Source organism: Echiichthys vipera (assembly GCF_963691815.1).
Source record: "Echiichthys vipera genome assembly, chromosome: 20".
NCBI classification, from domain to species: Eukaryota; Metazoa; Chordata; class Actinopteri; order Perciformes; family Trachinidae; genus Echiichthys; species Echiichthys vipera.
This window is the reverse complement of record NC_139845.1, coordinates 3,981,041-3,996,761: the sequence shown is the minus strand read 5'-3', so window position 1 is coordinate 3,996,761 and position 15,721 is coordinate 3,981,041. Positions and strand designations below refer to the sequence as shown.

General features: G+C 45.3%; 1 protein-coding gene across 2 annotated transcripts in view; it reads right to left on the bottom strand.

Moving 5' to 3' along the window:
* Positions 1-1,155: 1,155 nt before the first annotated feature.
* The window catches only part of prkcq (protein kinase C, theta), a 34,522-nt gene continuing 19,956 nt past the window's right edge, over positions 1,156-15,721 (bottom strand). For both annotated transcript variants that reach the window (XM_083935559.1, XM_083935560.1), the window contains exons 4-18: positions 15,400-15,460; positions 11,981-12,161; positions 11,867-11,898; positions 11,696-11,781; positions 10,171-10,300; positions 9,030-9,139; positions 8,677-8,812; positions 8,414-8,583; positions 6,687-6,860; positions 6,517-6,608; positions 4,886-4,948; positions 4,657-4,795; positions 4,289-4,477; positions 3,469-3,597; positions 1,156-2,093 (exon numbers count right to left, since the gene is read on the bottom strand). In XM_083935559.1, the coding sequence (XP_083791685.1) occupies positions 1,932-2,093; positions 3,469-3,597; positions 4,289-4,477; positions 4,657-4,795; positions 4,886-4,948; positions 6,517-6,608; positions 6,687-6,860; positions 8,414-8,583; positions 8,677-8,812; positions 9,030-9,139; positions 10,171-10,300; positions 11,696-11,781; positions 11,867-11,898; positions 11,981-12,161; positions 15,400-15,460 (1,854 nt within the window). In that variant the 3' untranslated portion in view covers positions 1,156-1,931. The remainder of the gene's footprint in view (positions 2,094-3,468; positions 3,598-4,288; positions 4,478-4,656; positions 4,796-4,885; positions 4,949-6,516; positions 6,609-6,686; positions 6,861-8,413; positions 8,584-8,676; positions 8,813-9,029; positions 9,140-10,170; positions 10,301-11,695; positions 11,782-11,866; positions 11,899-11,980; positions 12,162-15,399; positions 15,461-15,721) is intronic.

Below are 15,721 nucleotides of genomic sequence, written 5' to 3'. Positions count from 1 at the left end.
AAGGGACGACTGTTCAGAACGGATCAGTTTGACGTGTGAAAGAAATTCTCTTAGAGTCCCCGGTGTTTCTCAAATCATGTCTTTACTGAGCTGCGTGCAGACAGGAGAGACGCTACCAACCAACCAATGCGCTCGAAGTGTTCTCTGCCTTTCTGCAGATCGCTTCAGCTCAAATACAGTCAAATCAAAGCATCTTACAAACACAAGAGCATCGAAGTAACAATGACAGCAAACACACTACCCAATAATTATGACCCCAGTAGATGTTCTCATGTTTTACGACCATCAAATGTCACAATTTGCAACCCTCATGTGACCCCTCGCCACAATCCCCCAGCACTTATTCACAGCTTGAGTGTTAGTTAATTGTTATGTTAATCAACATAAAGAGACCAAGGATTTACACACCTCATCACATCTTCAGCCTCTTATCCGGGGTCGGGTCTCGGGGGCAGCAGCTCCAGCAGGGGACCCCAAACTTCCCTTTCCCGGGCCACATTAACCAGCTCTAACTGGGGGATCCTGAGGCGTTCCCAGGCCAGTGTGGAGATCTAATCTCTCCACCTGGTCCTGGGTCTTCCCCGAGGCCTCCTCCCAGCTGGACGTGCCTGGAACACCTCCCTAGGGAGGCGCCCAGGGTTCATCCTTACCAGATGATCCTGAACCACCTCAACTGGCTCCTTTCAACCCAAAGGAGCAGCGGCTCTACTCCGAGTTCCTCACGGATGCTGAACTTCTCCCCCTCTCTCTAAGGGAGACTCCAGCCCCCCTCCTGAGGAAACACATTTCACACGCTTGTACCCGCGACCTGGTTCTTTGGGTCCTGACCCAACTTTCATGACCACAGGTGAGGGTAGGAACCAAGATTGACCGGTAGATCCAGAGCTTTGCCTTCCTCAGCTCTCTTTTCGTCACAACGGTGCGGTAGAGCGACACACCTTCAACCCTTAAAGGGTAATGTGAAGTGGAAAAACTGAGCTGGCTCTTTTTTTCCTGTCTCGATACGACATATGAACCTAAAGTTTCGTTTTAGTCAGAAACGACACACACACACACACACGGCAGTCTAAAAAAACACACACATTTTATTGTACAAGATTCACAATGAGGAGAACAACGATAACATCTACAGTACGCAGCTGATCTCAAGTACCTGATCCAAACGACAGCGTCAGTAAAACTCCTGAGGTGCAAATAAGAAGTCACATTAACAGAGCTACATCCAACTGACACTACAGTACATATCAACAGAATTACATCACGTTTATTTACACACTTAGGGGCAACGTACCCAACATGGAGGTAAGAGACTCGTTCAGTTTTGGAATAGGACAAGAAATAAAACGAGACAATACGGTTTTAAGTTGGCGTAACCACATTTTTCAGTTTGCTTTACTCAAAGAAGCGAAACTCAAGTTATTACGAGGCACCACAAGTTCATTACAACACCTTTTCTATTGATAAACGCCCCCGGACAAGATCATTTGAATACTTTTAAGGTGGAATTAATAATTATACGTCCTGGTATTTGTTCTTCGCCTCTTTGTTTCCAGCCCAGAAGTTTCTAAAAAAGACTTTTGTGTATATTTTACGGATACAGTTGAGTTTTGTGACATTCACGGTCTAAAGCAGGGGTGGGCGATGCCGGTCCTGGAGAGCCACTGTCCTGCATGTTTTAGGTTCCTCCCTACCCTAACACACCTGAGTCTAACAATAATCAAACTTTGACGAGCATCAGCTGCTTGGTAACGAGCAGAGCATCAGACTCAGGTGTGTTGGAGCAGAGAGAAACCTAAAACATGCAGGACAGTGGCTCTGCAGGACTGGGATTGCCCACCCCTGACTAAAGTCTCTGCAGCCTGTTTGTTCCAGTAAGTTCTGTTCCTGACCGAGGGGCTCGTTTGTACGGTAGCAGGTCGTCGTATCGGCGGTCAGCGCGCTGCGTTGCGAGCGGCCATCCCCGGGTTGACGAAGGAGAAGTTTCTGAACATGGTCTGGTCAACGCTGTTGATGAGCGTGCGGTCGGCACACGACAGCCGCGGCTTCTCGTTGATGAACTCTTTGTCAAAGTTGCTGCAGTCACTGGGCGACGTCTGCGAGGGCGGGAGGAAAAACACGTCAATGCACTTCCTGGTTTAACCGTCTCACAATCTGTCGTGAATCACCAATTAATGCGTTTTATTTTCCTCCACCATGGATAAGGACTGCTACCTTATTTAACATGATTACTCATTGACTTTGTAACATGTTAAAAAGAATATATAGGTGGAAAAAAGCACCATAGGAAATAAACCGCAACATGAATAAATTCAATAAACAAGCAACATATATACAATATATTGCAACGCAATATACAAGCAACACACATTTTAATATTAAATATTGCATCGTTCAAAATGTTCCTACGATTTTATCCACTATTCATCATAATTCATATTTAAACAACTACCTATTTATATATAACAAATATGCTAAAAATATAAACAATTATCCCTATTTATATATAACAAATATGCTAAAAATATAAACAATTATCTCTATTTAAATATAACAAATATGCTATAAATATAAACAATTATCCCTATTTATATATAACAAATATGCTATAAATATAAACACTTATCCCTATTTTATATATAACAATATGCTATAAATATAAACACTTATCCCTATTTATATCCAACCAATATGCTATAAATATAAACACTTATCCCTATTTATATCCAACCAATATGCTATAAATATAAACATTTATCCCTGTTTTATATATAACAAATATGCTATAAATATAAACAATTCTCCTTATTTATATACAACCAATATGCTATAAAATATAAACACTTATCCCTATTTTATATACAACCAATATACTATAAATATAAACACTTATCCCTATTTTATATATAACAAATATGCTATAAAATATAAACAATTTCCCTATTTTATATACAAACAATTCTCCTTATTTATATCCAAATATATAAATATAATCAATTGAAAATCTAAATAAATGTAAATAAAACAACATAAATAAGAAGTCAGGATTAGTTTAGGAAAATAACATTTGAACTTAAATGATGCCGATCGCCACTAACTCAATCCATACTGCTTAATTTGTCTTAATCAATCGTTGTGGTATAAAAAATCAATAAAATAGTGAGAAACATGCATCATAATAATCTGGATATCTTAAGTGATGCTTCCAAATGTCTCGTTTTGTCAATTATGTTCAGATTACGTCACATAAGACGAAGAAAAGTGAAAGAGCTGAAACAAGATACTAAAAAAAGAGAAACAACATAGAAAGGAGTGTGTTCATAATGCCTAATGAAACTTCAAAATGTGCACTAAGTGGGTTTTTACACTGATATTCTTCACTTTGACTTTTTCTTCAAGTAGATTAATATCTGTAGCAAACAAACTCTCCAGAAAACACTCCTGAGCCCCTTCAGCTGTGTCTGTACTTACTAAAGTTGGCCTGAAGGGCGGCGCCACCCTCCGCTCTTCCATGGCGCCCCAGTCGGTGCTGCTGAAGAAACTGTGCTGTCGGATGTTCCCCTTCACTCCCAGACGCTCCTCAGGCTCCCTCACGAACAGCTGCAGCACAAACACACCTTTAGGGCGCACTCCCACTGTGCCTCCGTACCGTGCCCCGGGCTTTAGGGTCCTTGTCCCCCCCTCCAGGCCCGTTTGTACTCACACTACCTGGGCCTCGGAGAATGCTTCTTGCTGCCTATACGTCATCACACCGTAACACGTCACACGCATTGATGACGTCATGGCGATGCGTCGCTTTGTTTCCAGATCTTTCCGTAGACCTCGGAGTTTTTGTGCGTCTTGTCGACTGTTTTTGAATCTTTTCATCGACCAAATCTGCAGTAAACACTCCACCTCCGCATCACACCAACGTGAACCTTTCACCGCCATTGTTTTAAATGTCCGCGCATGGTCCCTCCTTCTTTTTTCTACGTCCCAACAGGCGCACAGGAAATGACGTGAGAGCCGCCGTAGGCCTTGTGCTCGTACACGTGCGCACGCTCGTGCTCGTACATGTGCAAACGTGCTTTACTAAAGCCCACCTCTCCCAAACGGGCCGTGGCCAGCAAGCGTGCTGCGGTTCGGTTGCGCTCACACTGGTCAAAGGAACTAGACTTTACCCATGAGACGTGCTTGGGCATGGTACAGATGGACAGTGTGAGTGCGCCCTTAGTTCATCCCTCAAAACCGATTCTTTCTGCTGAATTAATGACTTAGTTAAGTGCCCCTCAAACACATCAAACACACAGACCTTGATCAGGATGTCCTTGGCGTCTTTGGTGAGCCAGCGCGGATAAACGGGGTTGTCCGTGCGTATGGATTGAAACAGCTCCTCTTCATCGCGGCCGTGGAACGGAGACTGACCGATCAGCATCTCGTACAGAAGCACGCCAAACGACCACCAGTCCACCGAACTGTTGTACTTCTGACCCAGCAGGATCTGATATCACACACACACACACACACACAAGAAACACAGTCTTTAACTTATCTAAAAGAGCAAGTTGGTCTGACAGAGTGAACGAGGGAGTGATTTTGAGATTAGTTACCACTTGAGGTAAATTTTCAGTGTTTGTTTCCCCTTAAATCTTAAATATAAAGACGTGTTTCCATTCTCACCTCTGGAGCGATGTAGTCGGGTGTCCCACAGAAGGTGGAGGTGCGCGACGCTTCCTGCATGTTCTCCTTACACATGCCAAAGTCTGCTATCTTGATATGACCGTCCGAGTCCAGCAGCACATTATCCAGCTTCAGATCCCTGCAGAGGAACAGGAGGACAGAAGCAAGAGCAGAGCTCAGTTTGGCCTCACTTTCAGCTCTGTTCTCCGTGTTTATTGTGAGACTCTACCTGTAAATGATTCCTTTAGAGTGCAGAAACTGGAGCCCACAGATGATCTCAGCTGCGTAGAAGCTGCAGAAAGACACAAATACACACAGGGTTAGTCACTTTTGTCCTCCCTCCTGCTCGTCTCCAGCCAAGAAGTACGGGGAAAGTGGATGAAAGGGAGGGATTCAGGTTTACGACAGGAGTTATAGAAGACAAAGGGGACCAATCACAAGCTGTACTTTAACAATCACAGAAGTTTTTATAGCAGAAAAGTTATATGATTATAGAGGGTCATTATAAAATGATCTAAAATGAACACCGACGCGATAAGTAGTGCAGTGAAGTGAAGTTTTGCAGCAGAGTCATGCCTCAGATACTGTCGGGTATCAGCGAGTACATGAGTCCGTACCGATGCAATATCATGTAATTTAGCCGCGGAAAAACTAAACTAGAGCAGCAAAGAAGAATTGATTTTCTACAATGGCGAGTCATTCATTCATCCCAGCTGACATCGGGCGCGAGGCGGGGTACACCCTGGACAGGACGACAGGACACATAGAGACGAACTGAGACACACAACCATTCACACCAACGGGCAATTTAGAGTCAGCATTTAACCTAACATGTGCATGTCTTTGGACTGGGAGGAAGCTGGAGACACGGGGAGAACATGCAAACTCCACACAGAAAGGCCCTAGCCAGTATTCGAACCAGGGACCCTCTTGTTGTGAGGCTGACTACCACACCATTGTGCCGCCTATCCACACCACCGTGACGCCTATACCAATGGAGAGTGCAACATTAAATCAGAGCTAACGTTAGCGAAACATCAGCAATTTGGAAAAAATGTATACGCTGGTAAATCCCACGACGAAAACGGCAGTTTGTACAGTTTGCAAGGCCTTTTTTTAAACCCAATGGTATCGGATCGCAAGTTTTTTGTTTTTTTTTACATTGCATTCATTTAGCTTTCGTTTTTATCCAGAGCGACTTACAATAAGTGCCTGCAACCATGAAATTAACACCCAAAAACTGCAAGAATCCTAAACGATCAAATAGGTGAAATGGCTTTAAGTGCTACATTTGAGATGTACTTCAGGTATCGGAATCGATTAAAAAAAGGATGGTATTGAAACATCTCTACGGCAGAAGCATCCCACTCAAACAGTGAAATGTCACATTTAAGCGTCTTAAACATCGAAGCAAAGGTTGACAAAAGTTTCGGTACTTTTTCGATACGATGTGTTTAAAACGATGCAATCTGTTTAATTTTAGATTCGATATCGGACGAACCAAAGTTCTAAAAAGACCACACACGGTAGCTTACCTGCTTCCCTGAAGTCAATGACGTGGGAACATTTTCCTTTCCCGTTAGTTATTTAAACAAATGCCAAATGGTCAAGTCTGTGGGCTCTGATGAGACTTCATGGTGCATTCAAGTGCACCTCGGAGAAACTTAAACAGTTGTTGTTGCAGCTACCTAGAAGTGACTCTTTCCGCACCAGCTAAGGACTTTTATTTCCTTTTTTCTGCGTATCGAAAGTTTCCAGTATTGTTTGCATCGTATCGAAATGGAAACTTCTGGTATCAACCTTAGTCTTAACAAACAATTCGGCTAATTGGATGTCGTTGCGTTGTGGCGGGATACATACGTGGTTCTGTGCAGATCAAACTTGTGGCAGGTCTGGATGTGGAACATGAGATCCCCTCCATTCAGATACTCCATCACGAAGAACAGGTTCTCCTGGACATGAATGCAGACGGGTCAGGGCCGCAGTTGCAGTCGTGTCTACATATGAGTCCAAGTGTTAGCGGCCGTTACCTTGGTCTGGAAGGTGCAGTAAAGGTGCGTGAGGAAAGGGTTTTCCCAGGCTAAAGAGAGGACCCTCCTCTCCACCATGGTGCACTCCACGTCGTCGTCCATCAGCACCACGTCCTTTTTCAGAGCCTTCACCGCGTAGAACTGCCCGCTTTTTTTCAGCTCCGCTAAAAACACCTGCGGACGCAGCAAGAACATGTAAAAACAGTGGATATTTTGTTTCTTTTAACCCCCTTCCTTTGTTGTGCTTATTCTCAAGCGTTATTCCGATTCACCGCTGACGTTAAGAAAGGAAGTCAGTGGTTTGCAGCGGAGACTGGCCGCAGAGACAAGAGTCATGACGTGCAGAATGAAAGCCTGATGTTGACGGGTTACTAGAATATCACTGATGACACATGAATGGAAAGTCTTCCCCTAAATATGTCGTCTGTTATTTCTAATAAAAGTCCGTAAAGACCTATTTCATCAGTGTTTTCCTACAGGAACGTTTTTGCGTTTCCTGACTAGAGCGGAGTAGAGCCGCTGCTCCTTTGCTTGGAAAGGAGCCAGTTGAGGTGGTTCAGGCATCTATTAAGGATGCCCCCTGGGAGGTGTTCCAGGCTCGTCCAGCTGGGAGGAGGCCTCGGGGAAGACCCAGGACCAGGTGGAGAGATTAGATCTCCACACTGGCCTGGGAACGCCTCAGGATCCCCCAGTTAGAGCTGGTTAATGTGGCCCGGGAAAGGGAAGTTTGGGGTCCCCTGCTAAAGCTGCTGCCCCCACGACCCGACCCCGGATAAGAGACTGAAGATGAGATGAAATGAGATGAGATGACTAGAGCTGGTGTAGTGGTTAGCAACGTTGCCTCACAACAAGAGGGTTCCTGGTTCGAATCCCAGCTGGTTCCCTTCTGTGTGGAGTTTGCATGTTGTCCCCGTGTCTGCGTGGGTTTTCTCCGGGTTCTCCGGTTTCCTCCCACAGTCCAAAGACGTGCAGGTGTTCGGTTCATTGATGACTCTAAATCACCCGTAGGTGTGAATGGTTGTCTGTCTCTGTTCGTCTCTATGTGTCCTGTGATAGACTGGCGTCCTGTCCAGGGTGGACCCCGCCTCACGCCCGATGTCAGCTGGGATCGGCTCCAGCCCCCCCGCGACCCCGACAGGGACAAGCGGTTGAAGATGAATGAATGACTAGAGCTGCAATGATTGTCAACAAATAGACCGGTCGATCGCCGACTCTTAATTTTGATAATCAGTCAAAGTCATTTCTTTATTCAAAAGTGTCAGAAAATGCTGTTTTCAACCTCTTGAATATGGAGATTTCCTGCTTTTCTCTGTTTTCTATCATTTTAAACTAAATACGTTTGAGTTTCTGACTGACAAACAAGACTTTTAAAGACAACGCATTGGACTTTTGGACTGGGATGGACATTTTTTCACTACTATTATTACTATAATACACTTTATGGACTAAACGATTAAACGATTGATGTAGAAAATAATCTGCAGATCAGTCAGTAGTAAAAATAATCTTTAGGTGTGGCCCTGATGTGGACATTTTTTGTATGTGCAGTTTATTCTTCCATATAGAGTTATAACAAAAATCTAAGGCTGTAAAATCCCAACGTTACTCCATTTGATAAACTCCGAGGAACAAGAACAACGCGGCTAGCTAACACGATCTTTGTGATGCTGTTAAAATGCCCTTTGCTCACTTCCTGTCTCCTCTGAATCAGATCATCCCTCCCATACCTTGCCGAAGCTGCCTTTCCCGAGCATCTTGTGCAGGACGAAGTCTTCCACGGTGAATTTGGGCAGGTGGTCCTTCCTGGGGACGGCGTACAGAGGCTCTCCTTCTGTGGGCGCCTCAGTGATCGACCTGCCAACGTCGGTCGGCACGTCCCACGCGACACCCTGCGCCTCTGCAGGTCAGCGGAACAAATGCATGATATTACAAAACTATCAAGAAGGACTGACAGCTTTAATAAAGGGTGGAGATTTAAGAGGGTGTGCACCTTTGTTCGCAGGTGTAGCTGTGGCTGATACACCCGTTACTAAACCAGACGGACCTCGGACTACTCCCGGCTGACCGACACCTACTGGACCGTCTCGACCGATGATTTCAGTGTCCGTGTCTCTGGTGCTTCGGGCCTGAAGGCAAAAGGTAGGACCGGTTTATTAAGCCGCCCCTTTCAAAGTCACACATTTCAGTGGAAAAGCTTCTGAAAAACACATTTACGGCATCTTGAGACACTTGATCTGGAGATTTTAGGCCTCTGAGCAGCTTCAGGGCAGGGTTGCTGATATTAAAGCTCCTAAAAATGTACACGTTTCCAACATTTTTGAGAGAACAGACGTGTTGTCCGACCTGCTGTTTACTCTCGATCATGGCCAGAGCTTCAGCCATCAGTTTTTGGTTGACCCCGCAGAGGTTGGCTACCTTCTTCTGGCACTTATGATGCACGTTCATGCTACATTCTGCACAGAAAACACAGCGTTACCAACGTGTAGTAAAAAACCATGACATTTGAGAACAACATGTATCTATGATAGACATGTCACTGATTGTATCTGCACTTATTTCACATATTAAGCGTAATGCAGCAGTTTGAATTCATGAGAAGTTGCTGTTTTGTGTTGCAAAGGACAGTGACGTTAAAGAATATCTGCTATTGTAGATGTTTGCGGCTGGTTTTAATCCATTATTAGTTTAAGCTCAGGGCGCACTCACATTGTCCCTCCGTCCCGTGCCCCGTGCTTTAGGGTCCTTGTCCCCCCCTCCCTCTCCCCCCGCACCCCAGGCCCGTTTGTACTCACACTACCTGGGCCTCGCGCAAATGCTTCTTGCTGCCTATACGTCATCACGCCGTAACACGTCACACTAATTGATGACGTCATGGCGATGCGTGGCTTTGTTTACAAATCTTTCCGTAGACCTCTGAGTTTTTGTGCGTCTTGTCGACTGTTTTTGAATCTTTTCATCGACCAAATCTGCAGTAAACACTCCACCTCCGCATCACACCAACGTGAACCTTTCACCGCCATTGTTGTTGTTGTTAAATGTCCGCGCATGGTCCCTCCTTCAATTTTCTATGTCCCAACAGGCGCATATAAATGACGTCAGAGCCGCCGTAGGCCTCGTGCTCGTACACGTGCGCACGCTCGTGCTCGTACATGTGCAAACGGGCTCTACAAAAGCCCACCTCTCTCAGACGGGCCATGGACGGCCAGCTGGCCGCAGTTATGCACGGAGCGGTTGCACTCACACTGGTCAAACCCACTAGGCTTTAGCCGTAAAACCTGTTTTGGCCTCGGTGCGGAAGGACAGTGTGAGTGCGCCCTCAGTCGTGCTATCACAGAAAACAGCAAAATACAGAAACAACATTTGTGATCTTATGCTTCATGTTCTCAGTTGTTAACGCAGAGCAAGCCAGAGTGTACGAGTTGTAACCTTACAAGTCCAGTTTCTAACTAAAACCACAGAAATCATGAAAACTCCCGCCTCTCACCCTCACATTTGAGCCCCTGCTTGGCGAGCCCCCACAGCAGAGTACCGCAGTGTTCACAGAAAGTGGGACTTTTGTAGTTGTAGACTTTAAACCTGTGGGGCATGTCGATCTTGAAGCGCTCCTTGTGGATCTGCAGCACACACATCACATCATACAGCTTATCACGAGGGCCCTGGTACACGTTAAAGGGACAGTTTGGATATTTTTGAAGTGTGGTTGTATGAGGTACTTATCTGTAGTCAGTGTGTTACCGACAGTAGATGGCTCCAGTTTAGGAAAGCAGACAGGAGGACAGACACAGAAGCTAACAAATGTAGCTACATTTATTTTAGAGTCTAAGTTTACACTGTTTAGAATAATTTAACCCTTCTGCCTTGCTGTCACACAGCTCTGTTTAAGTTCACGCAAATTGGACGCTGTTATCTTTGCTCTCATCAAAGCCACCAGACTCCATTGGTTAAAACAGTAATTTTACCTAAACAGAAACACTACTGCTGCCTCGATTAATCAGTATTTTGTGATTGTGGTGTTTTAAAGGGTTAGGAACTTACAAAACTAACAAATAAACCAACAGATGGAGGCAGCGGTAGAGCAGCGACTCCTGCGTTCTTGGAGGTAAAATAACTGTTTTTGTCAATGGAGTCTGGCGGCTTTGACGAGAGCACAGCACAGCTTCAGTTCCACCTGTGTACAGTGAAACAGGGCTGTCTGACAGCAAGGTAGAGCTGTGGAAATATTGTAAATATAGGGTACACTTAAACTGATATTGGTAAATGGTAAAAGGACTTGTACTAATATAGCGCCTTTCTAGTCTTCTGACTACTCAAGGCGTTTGTCACATTCACCCATTCACACAGACGTTCACACTGATGGCAGTGGGCATCTAATGACATTTACACACCCATGCGCAGCACGGGGAGCAATCCGGGGTTCAGTGTCTTGCCCAAGGACATTTCGACATGTGGACCGGGGTAGGTGGGGATCGAACCCCCAATCTCTCGAATGGAGGACGACCCACTCTTCCACTGAGCCACAGTCGATGTTTTTAGGTGTCTAAAATGTGTTTAGCTGCTGTCCCCGTCCGCAGCAGGACATTTCTTAGCTTCAGTGCCGGCTTTGGGGCAAGTCGACCGTCATCTACTGCAGATAACACACTCACTATGATAAGTACCTTTTATACAACCACAAACCTCGGCACAGAAGCAAACCAAGCCAAAATCAGTATTAGAAACACTTCCTGTATCCCAACAGTGGGTGGCAGGTGTGTCCTTTTTTAAACTGCGTGATACATCCTCTCTCTTTGTATCATGTATGTGAACTCAGCAGGAGGAAGTGAAACGAGAGCAAGAAGATAACAGCGGCAAACGAGACGAGACAAGAATGTCTGGTGTAATGATACGTCTGTTTGAGGCGATTAGTAAGCAGTATAACCACAGCTTTACACATCTCTTACGCAACGCGTGTCAGCAGATTTGATGTGAAACGACGAGACGTCTGAAAATCCGCGGGAGACACACACACTCACCATTGTTTCTTTGCTGTTAATGGCCGAACCGGTGCATTTGGCGATGACTTTGTCTATGCATTTTTTGTGAATAGCCGCGTTGCACTCTGAAAACACACAGAGATGACAGTTAGACACGTGGCAGACGGCGTGGACTCCTTGAACGTCAGTGGAAAATAATGTGACACTCACGTCTGCACTGGTAACCCTGCTTGTTCAGACCCCTGTGACGGACACAAACAGGATGAAATGACTCATAACAATGGAGAAAATGACAATTGGGTGGTCCGTGTGTTTGCCGCGTACCAGACGAACTCTTTGCAGACGGAGCAGAAGGTCGGTTGAGGGAAGAACGTGGCGCTGAACTCGTGACATTTGACGATGTGGACTTTTGCCTGCTTGATGGCGCCTCGCCGATGATGGAGGGCGAACAGACCCTCGCGCTCTCGTTCAGACTCTGGGTCCCCCTCAGTCTGACCCGCGGCGTCTGTAACAACATCATACAGCCTTTTTATTGAAAGGAGAGAAACATGCAAAATGACACATTGTCGGGGTTGCTCATGACCAAGGAGATTTCACGCCTCTACCGCACCGTTGTGAAAAGAGAGCTGAGGAAGGCAAAGCTCTGGATCTACCCTCAGTCCTGGTTCCTACCCTCACCTATGGTCATGAAAGCTGGGTCAGGACCCAAAGAACCAGGTCGCGGGTACAAGCGTCTGAAATGTGTTTCCTCAGGAGGGGGGCTGGAGTCTCCCTTAGAGAGAGGGGGAGAAGTTCAGCATCCGTGAGGAACTCGGAGTAGAGCCGCTGCTCCTTTGCGTTGAAAGGAGCCAGTTGAGGTGGTTCGGGATCATCTGGTAAGGATGAACCCTGGGCGCCTCCCTAGGGAGGTGTTCCAGGCACGTCCAGCTGGGAGGAGGCCTCGGGGAAGACCCAGGACCAGGTGGAGAGATTAGATCTCCACACTGGCCTGGGAACGCCTCAGGATCCCCCAGTTAGAGCTGGTTAATGTGGCCCGGGAAAGGGAAGTTTGGGGTCCCCTGCTAAAGCTGCTGCCCCCGAGACCTGACCCCGGATAAGCGGATGGAGATGAGATGAGATGTGGATCAAAACCTGTTTCTTGCCTACATCAGAGTTTCACCCTGTCTGTACTGAATCACAGGGATGAGTCAGGCCTCTGTGCTGCAGCTCCACTTTCTCATATAGGCTTTATTCATCATCAATATTGCAGTTTATCATAAAACCTGTAAACTTGCTTGCCTTGTAATTGTGAAATCATCTCCCCAGTCAGTTGCTTGCCGCAGTGTTTCATACTAACCCTATTGTGGCAACACTTCACAATGAACCTTGCTGTAACTTTTGAACCGTATCAACAGTCATCACCGAATTTGGTACAGAACATCTCTGGATCGAGCTAAATAAAGTTAAGTATCCGTATATTTGATGTTTTATTCAGCTTTGCTACAGCTGGCTTTCAAAGTTACTGTGGACGCGGCCGAACGCTTTGTGCTGTCATCTAACTATAAAGGAATGAATTTGTGTGAACACCCAGCAATCGTACAGCTCTAAACGTGCACTAGTTAAAAAATATGTGCGATTTATTAGATTATTAGTGTTTTAGACCTTTCCCGTGAACTCATTTACCTCTTTATTAAATCCCATTGTATGCTCTATTTCCACATTTATAACACGATTCATTATAGTAAATATCACCTATTTTAAAATCAATCTTAATTTGAATGATCCCATATTGGAAAAATCAATCTTTTCTTGGTATCATATGAAACTAGAAGATAATAAAGAAAGTTTTGCCACATTTGCGATGGAAAAACTATTTTTATCGGCCATTTTTAAAGGGGTCCCTTGACCTCTGACCTCAATATATCTGAATGACTGTAGAGTTTGCTCTTTACTATGTTGACTGCTGTGGTGTGTTCGTGTTAAATAGAAAGTACATTAATGTGGTCAATTCTCAATGTAAACATTAATATTTTAATAATGCACCAGGTTAGACTAGCCTGGCTATTCCCAGACCGAGGTCAATCGTAGTTTGCACGTTGGGGACTGGGGCGGCTGCTGCCTTTTTCTTTTGCACAAGAGGTCGGCGTAGTTCAAATGGCTGCAGGCAATTGGACAGTTGGACAGTCCTTCAACCGATCAGACCAACGATCCGGATGACGTACTCCATTCATTCATCCACCAGCAGGGCTAACTGGTAGAGTTACCAAAACCAGTCGGCAGTAAAGCAAATTCATCTTCTCCATGAAGGAATTGCTCCAGGACAAGTTTCTGCTCATTTTTCAAAGTTAACTTTCTACTGAAATAATTTAAAACTGAAGCAACAACAGGGGTAGCGGTTGCTGCGCTTCTGCGGCCGCCATGTTGAATGTAAATTGTGCAGAGTGAATTCAAGTTGCCGGCAGAAGGGGGTGGGGATACCCAGTTTAAAGTTAGACGGTTTCCTTGTACAAGTCACAGCATTCATTATTTTACAGGTTTTTATATGAAATATCCTTAATTGAATCGGAAATCTTAACGATTCAGGAAATAAGTGGCATTACCCAGCCCCAGGACATGTTTATTGTTCAGAATCATTATTTTATTGAGATGTGTATCATTCATTCATTCATCTTCAACTGCTTGTCCCTATCGGGGTCGCGGGGGGCTGGAGCCGATCCCAGCTGACATCGGGCGTGAGGCGGGGTCCACCCTGGACAGGACGCCAGTCTATCACAGGACACATAGAGACGAACAGAGACAGACAACCATTCACACCTACGGGTGATTTAGAGTCATCAATGAACCCAACACCTGCACGTCTTTGGACTGTGGGAGGAAACCGGAGAACCCGGAGAAAACCCACGCAGACACGGGGACAACATGCAAACTCCACACAGAAGAATTCGAACCAGGAACCCTCTTGTTGTGAGGCGACAGTGCTGACCACCACCCCACTGTGTCGTCTGTTTAAATGTCTGTGCTTACTAACTAGTTTTCACACACTCTTGCGTAGCTGCAGTATGTCGTGTTAAGGTGTTACAGCTGAAATTAGTTAAGCTGCTCCACAATCTTTTGTACAAGTAGCCCTGGTTGGGATTCACTGAGTCGGACCACAGTACGGTTTGAATGAAGCTCAGGAGGAAGTGCACCAGCTGCTGTGCCACCTGTTGTTCTGAGCAGCACTTTTCTATTTGCTGGATGTATAAATAGAAACATGAGACAGCTTCTTCCTTTCTCAGGCCTTGGCACGGCGCTAATGTCAGGAAAGCTCCAATGAAAGGAATCTAACACAAAGCACACACACACACACACACACACACACACACACACACCCACAGTTGGCAGAGACTTAGTATTTATTTTTAGTTTGAGAAAATGTAATTAGGCCGGGGCGATTAGGGCTCATTAAAACAGGGAGAGTGAAAGTGATGCAGCGTTTTCAACGACTACACAGACCTTACAGATGATGGACAGTATTTTATGATCACATTCACCATATTTATGCAGTATTTGATCATTTTCAACCCTAAAAAGATCTAAAATAGTTCCTCAAATTTCCAATTTTACAGATTTCATTCAGACAGTTTGTTAAAATTGGTCGTAGTTTCAGCTGAGAACCTTTTTTTTCCCCCAGTCGATAGAAAACCCCTGTGAAACGCAGTCTGTTGTAGTTGTTATAAGTGATGGAGGGGCAGCAGGTGGAGTTGCGTAGCATTACTACTCACCACTTTTCTCCAGGTAGTATTTGGCCTCCATCAGCAGGCGGCCCTGTGGCTTCAGCTCCAGCTGAGACAAAAAGAAACGGAAGATGAAAAAAAGGAGAAACTGACACAAAAGCAGCATTTTAGGACAGAAATTAATGGGAAAAACATTGAGAGAGGAAAGGGAAGGATGTGGATTCAATGACACGCTCAAGATGACCCAACTGGGGGGGGGGGGGGGGGGGGGGATTGAACTGCTGAATATATTTGGTGTCACCAGAAGCAAAGTCTTTCAAAAAGGATTCGGTGCACGAGGAGAGATCTGTGTCTAATTTCTGACAAATTA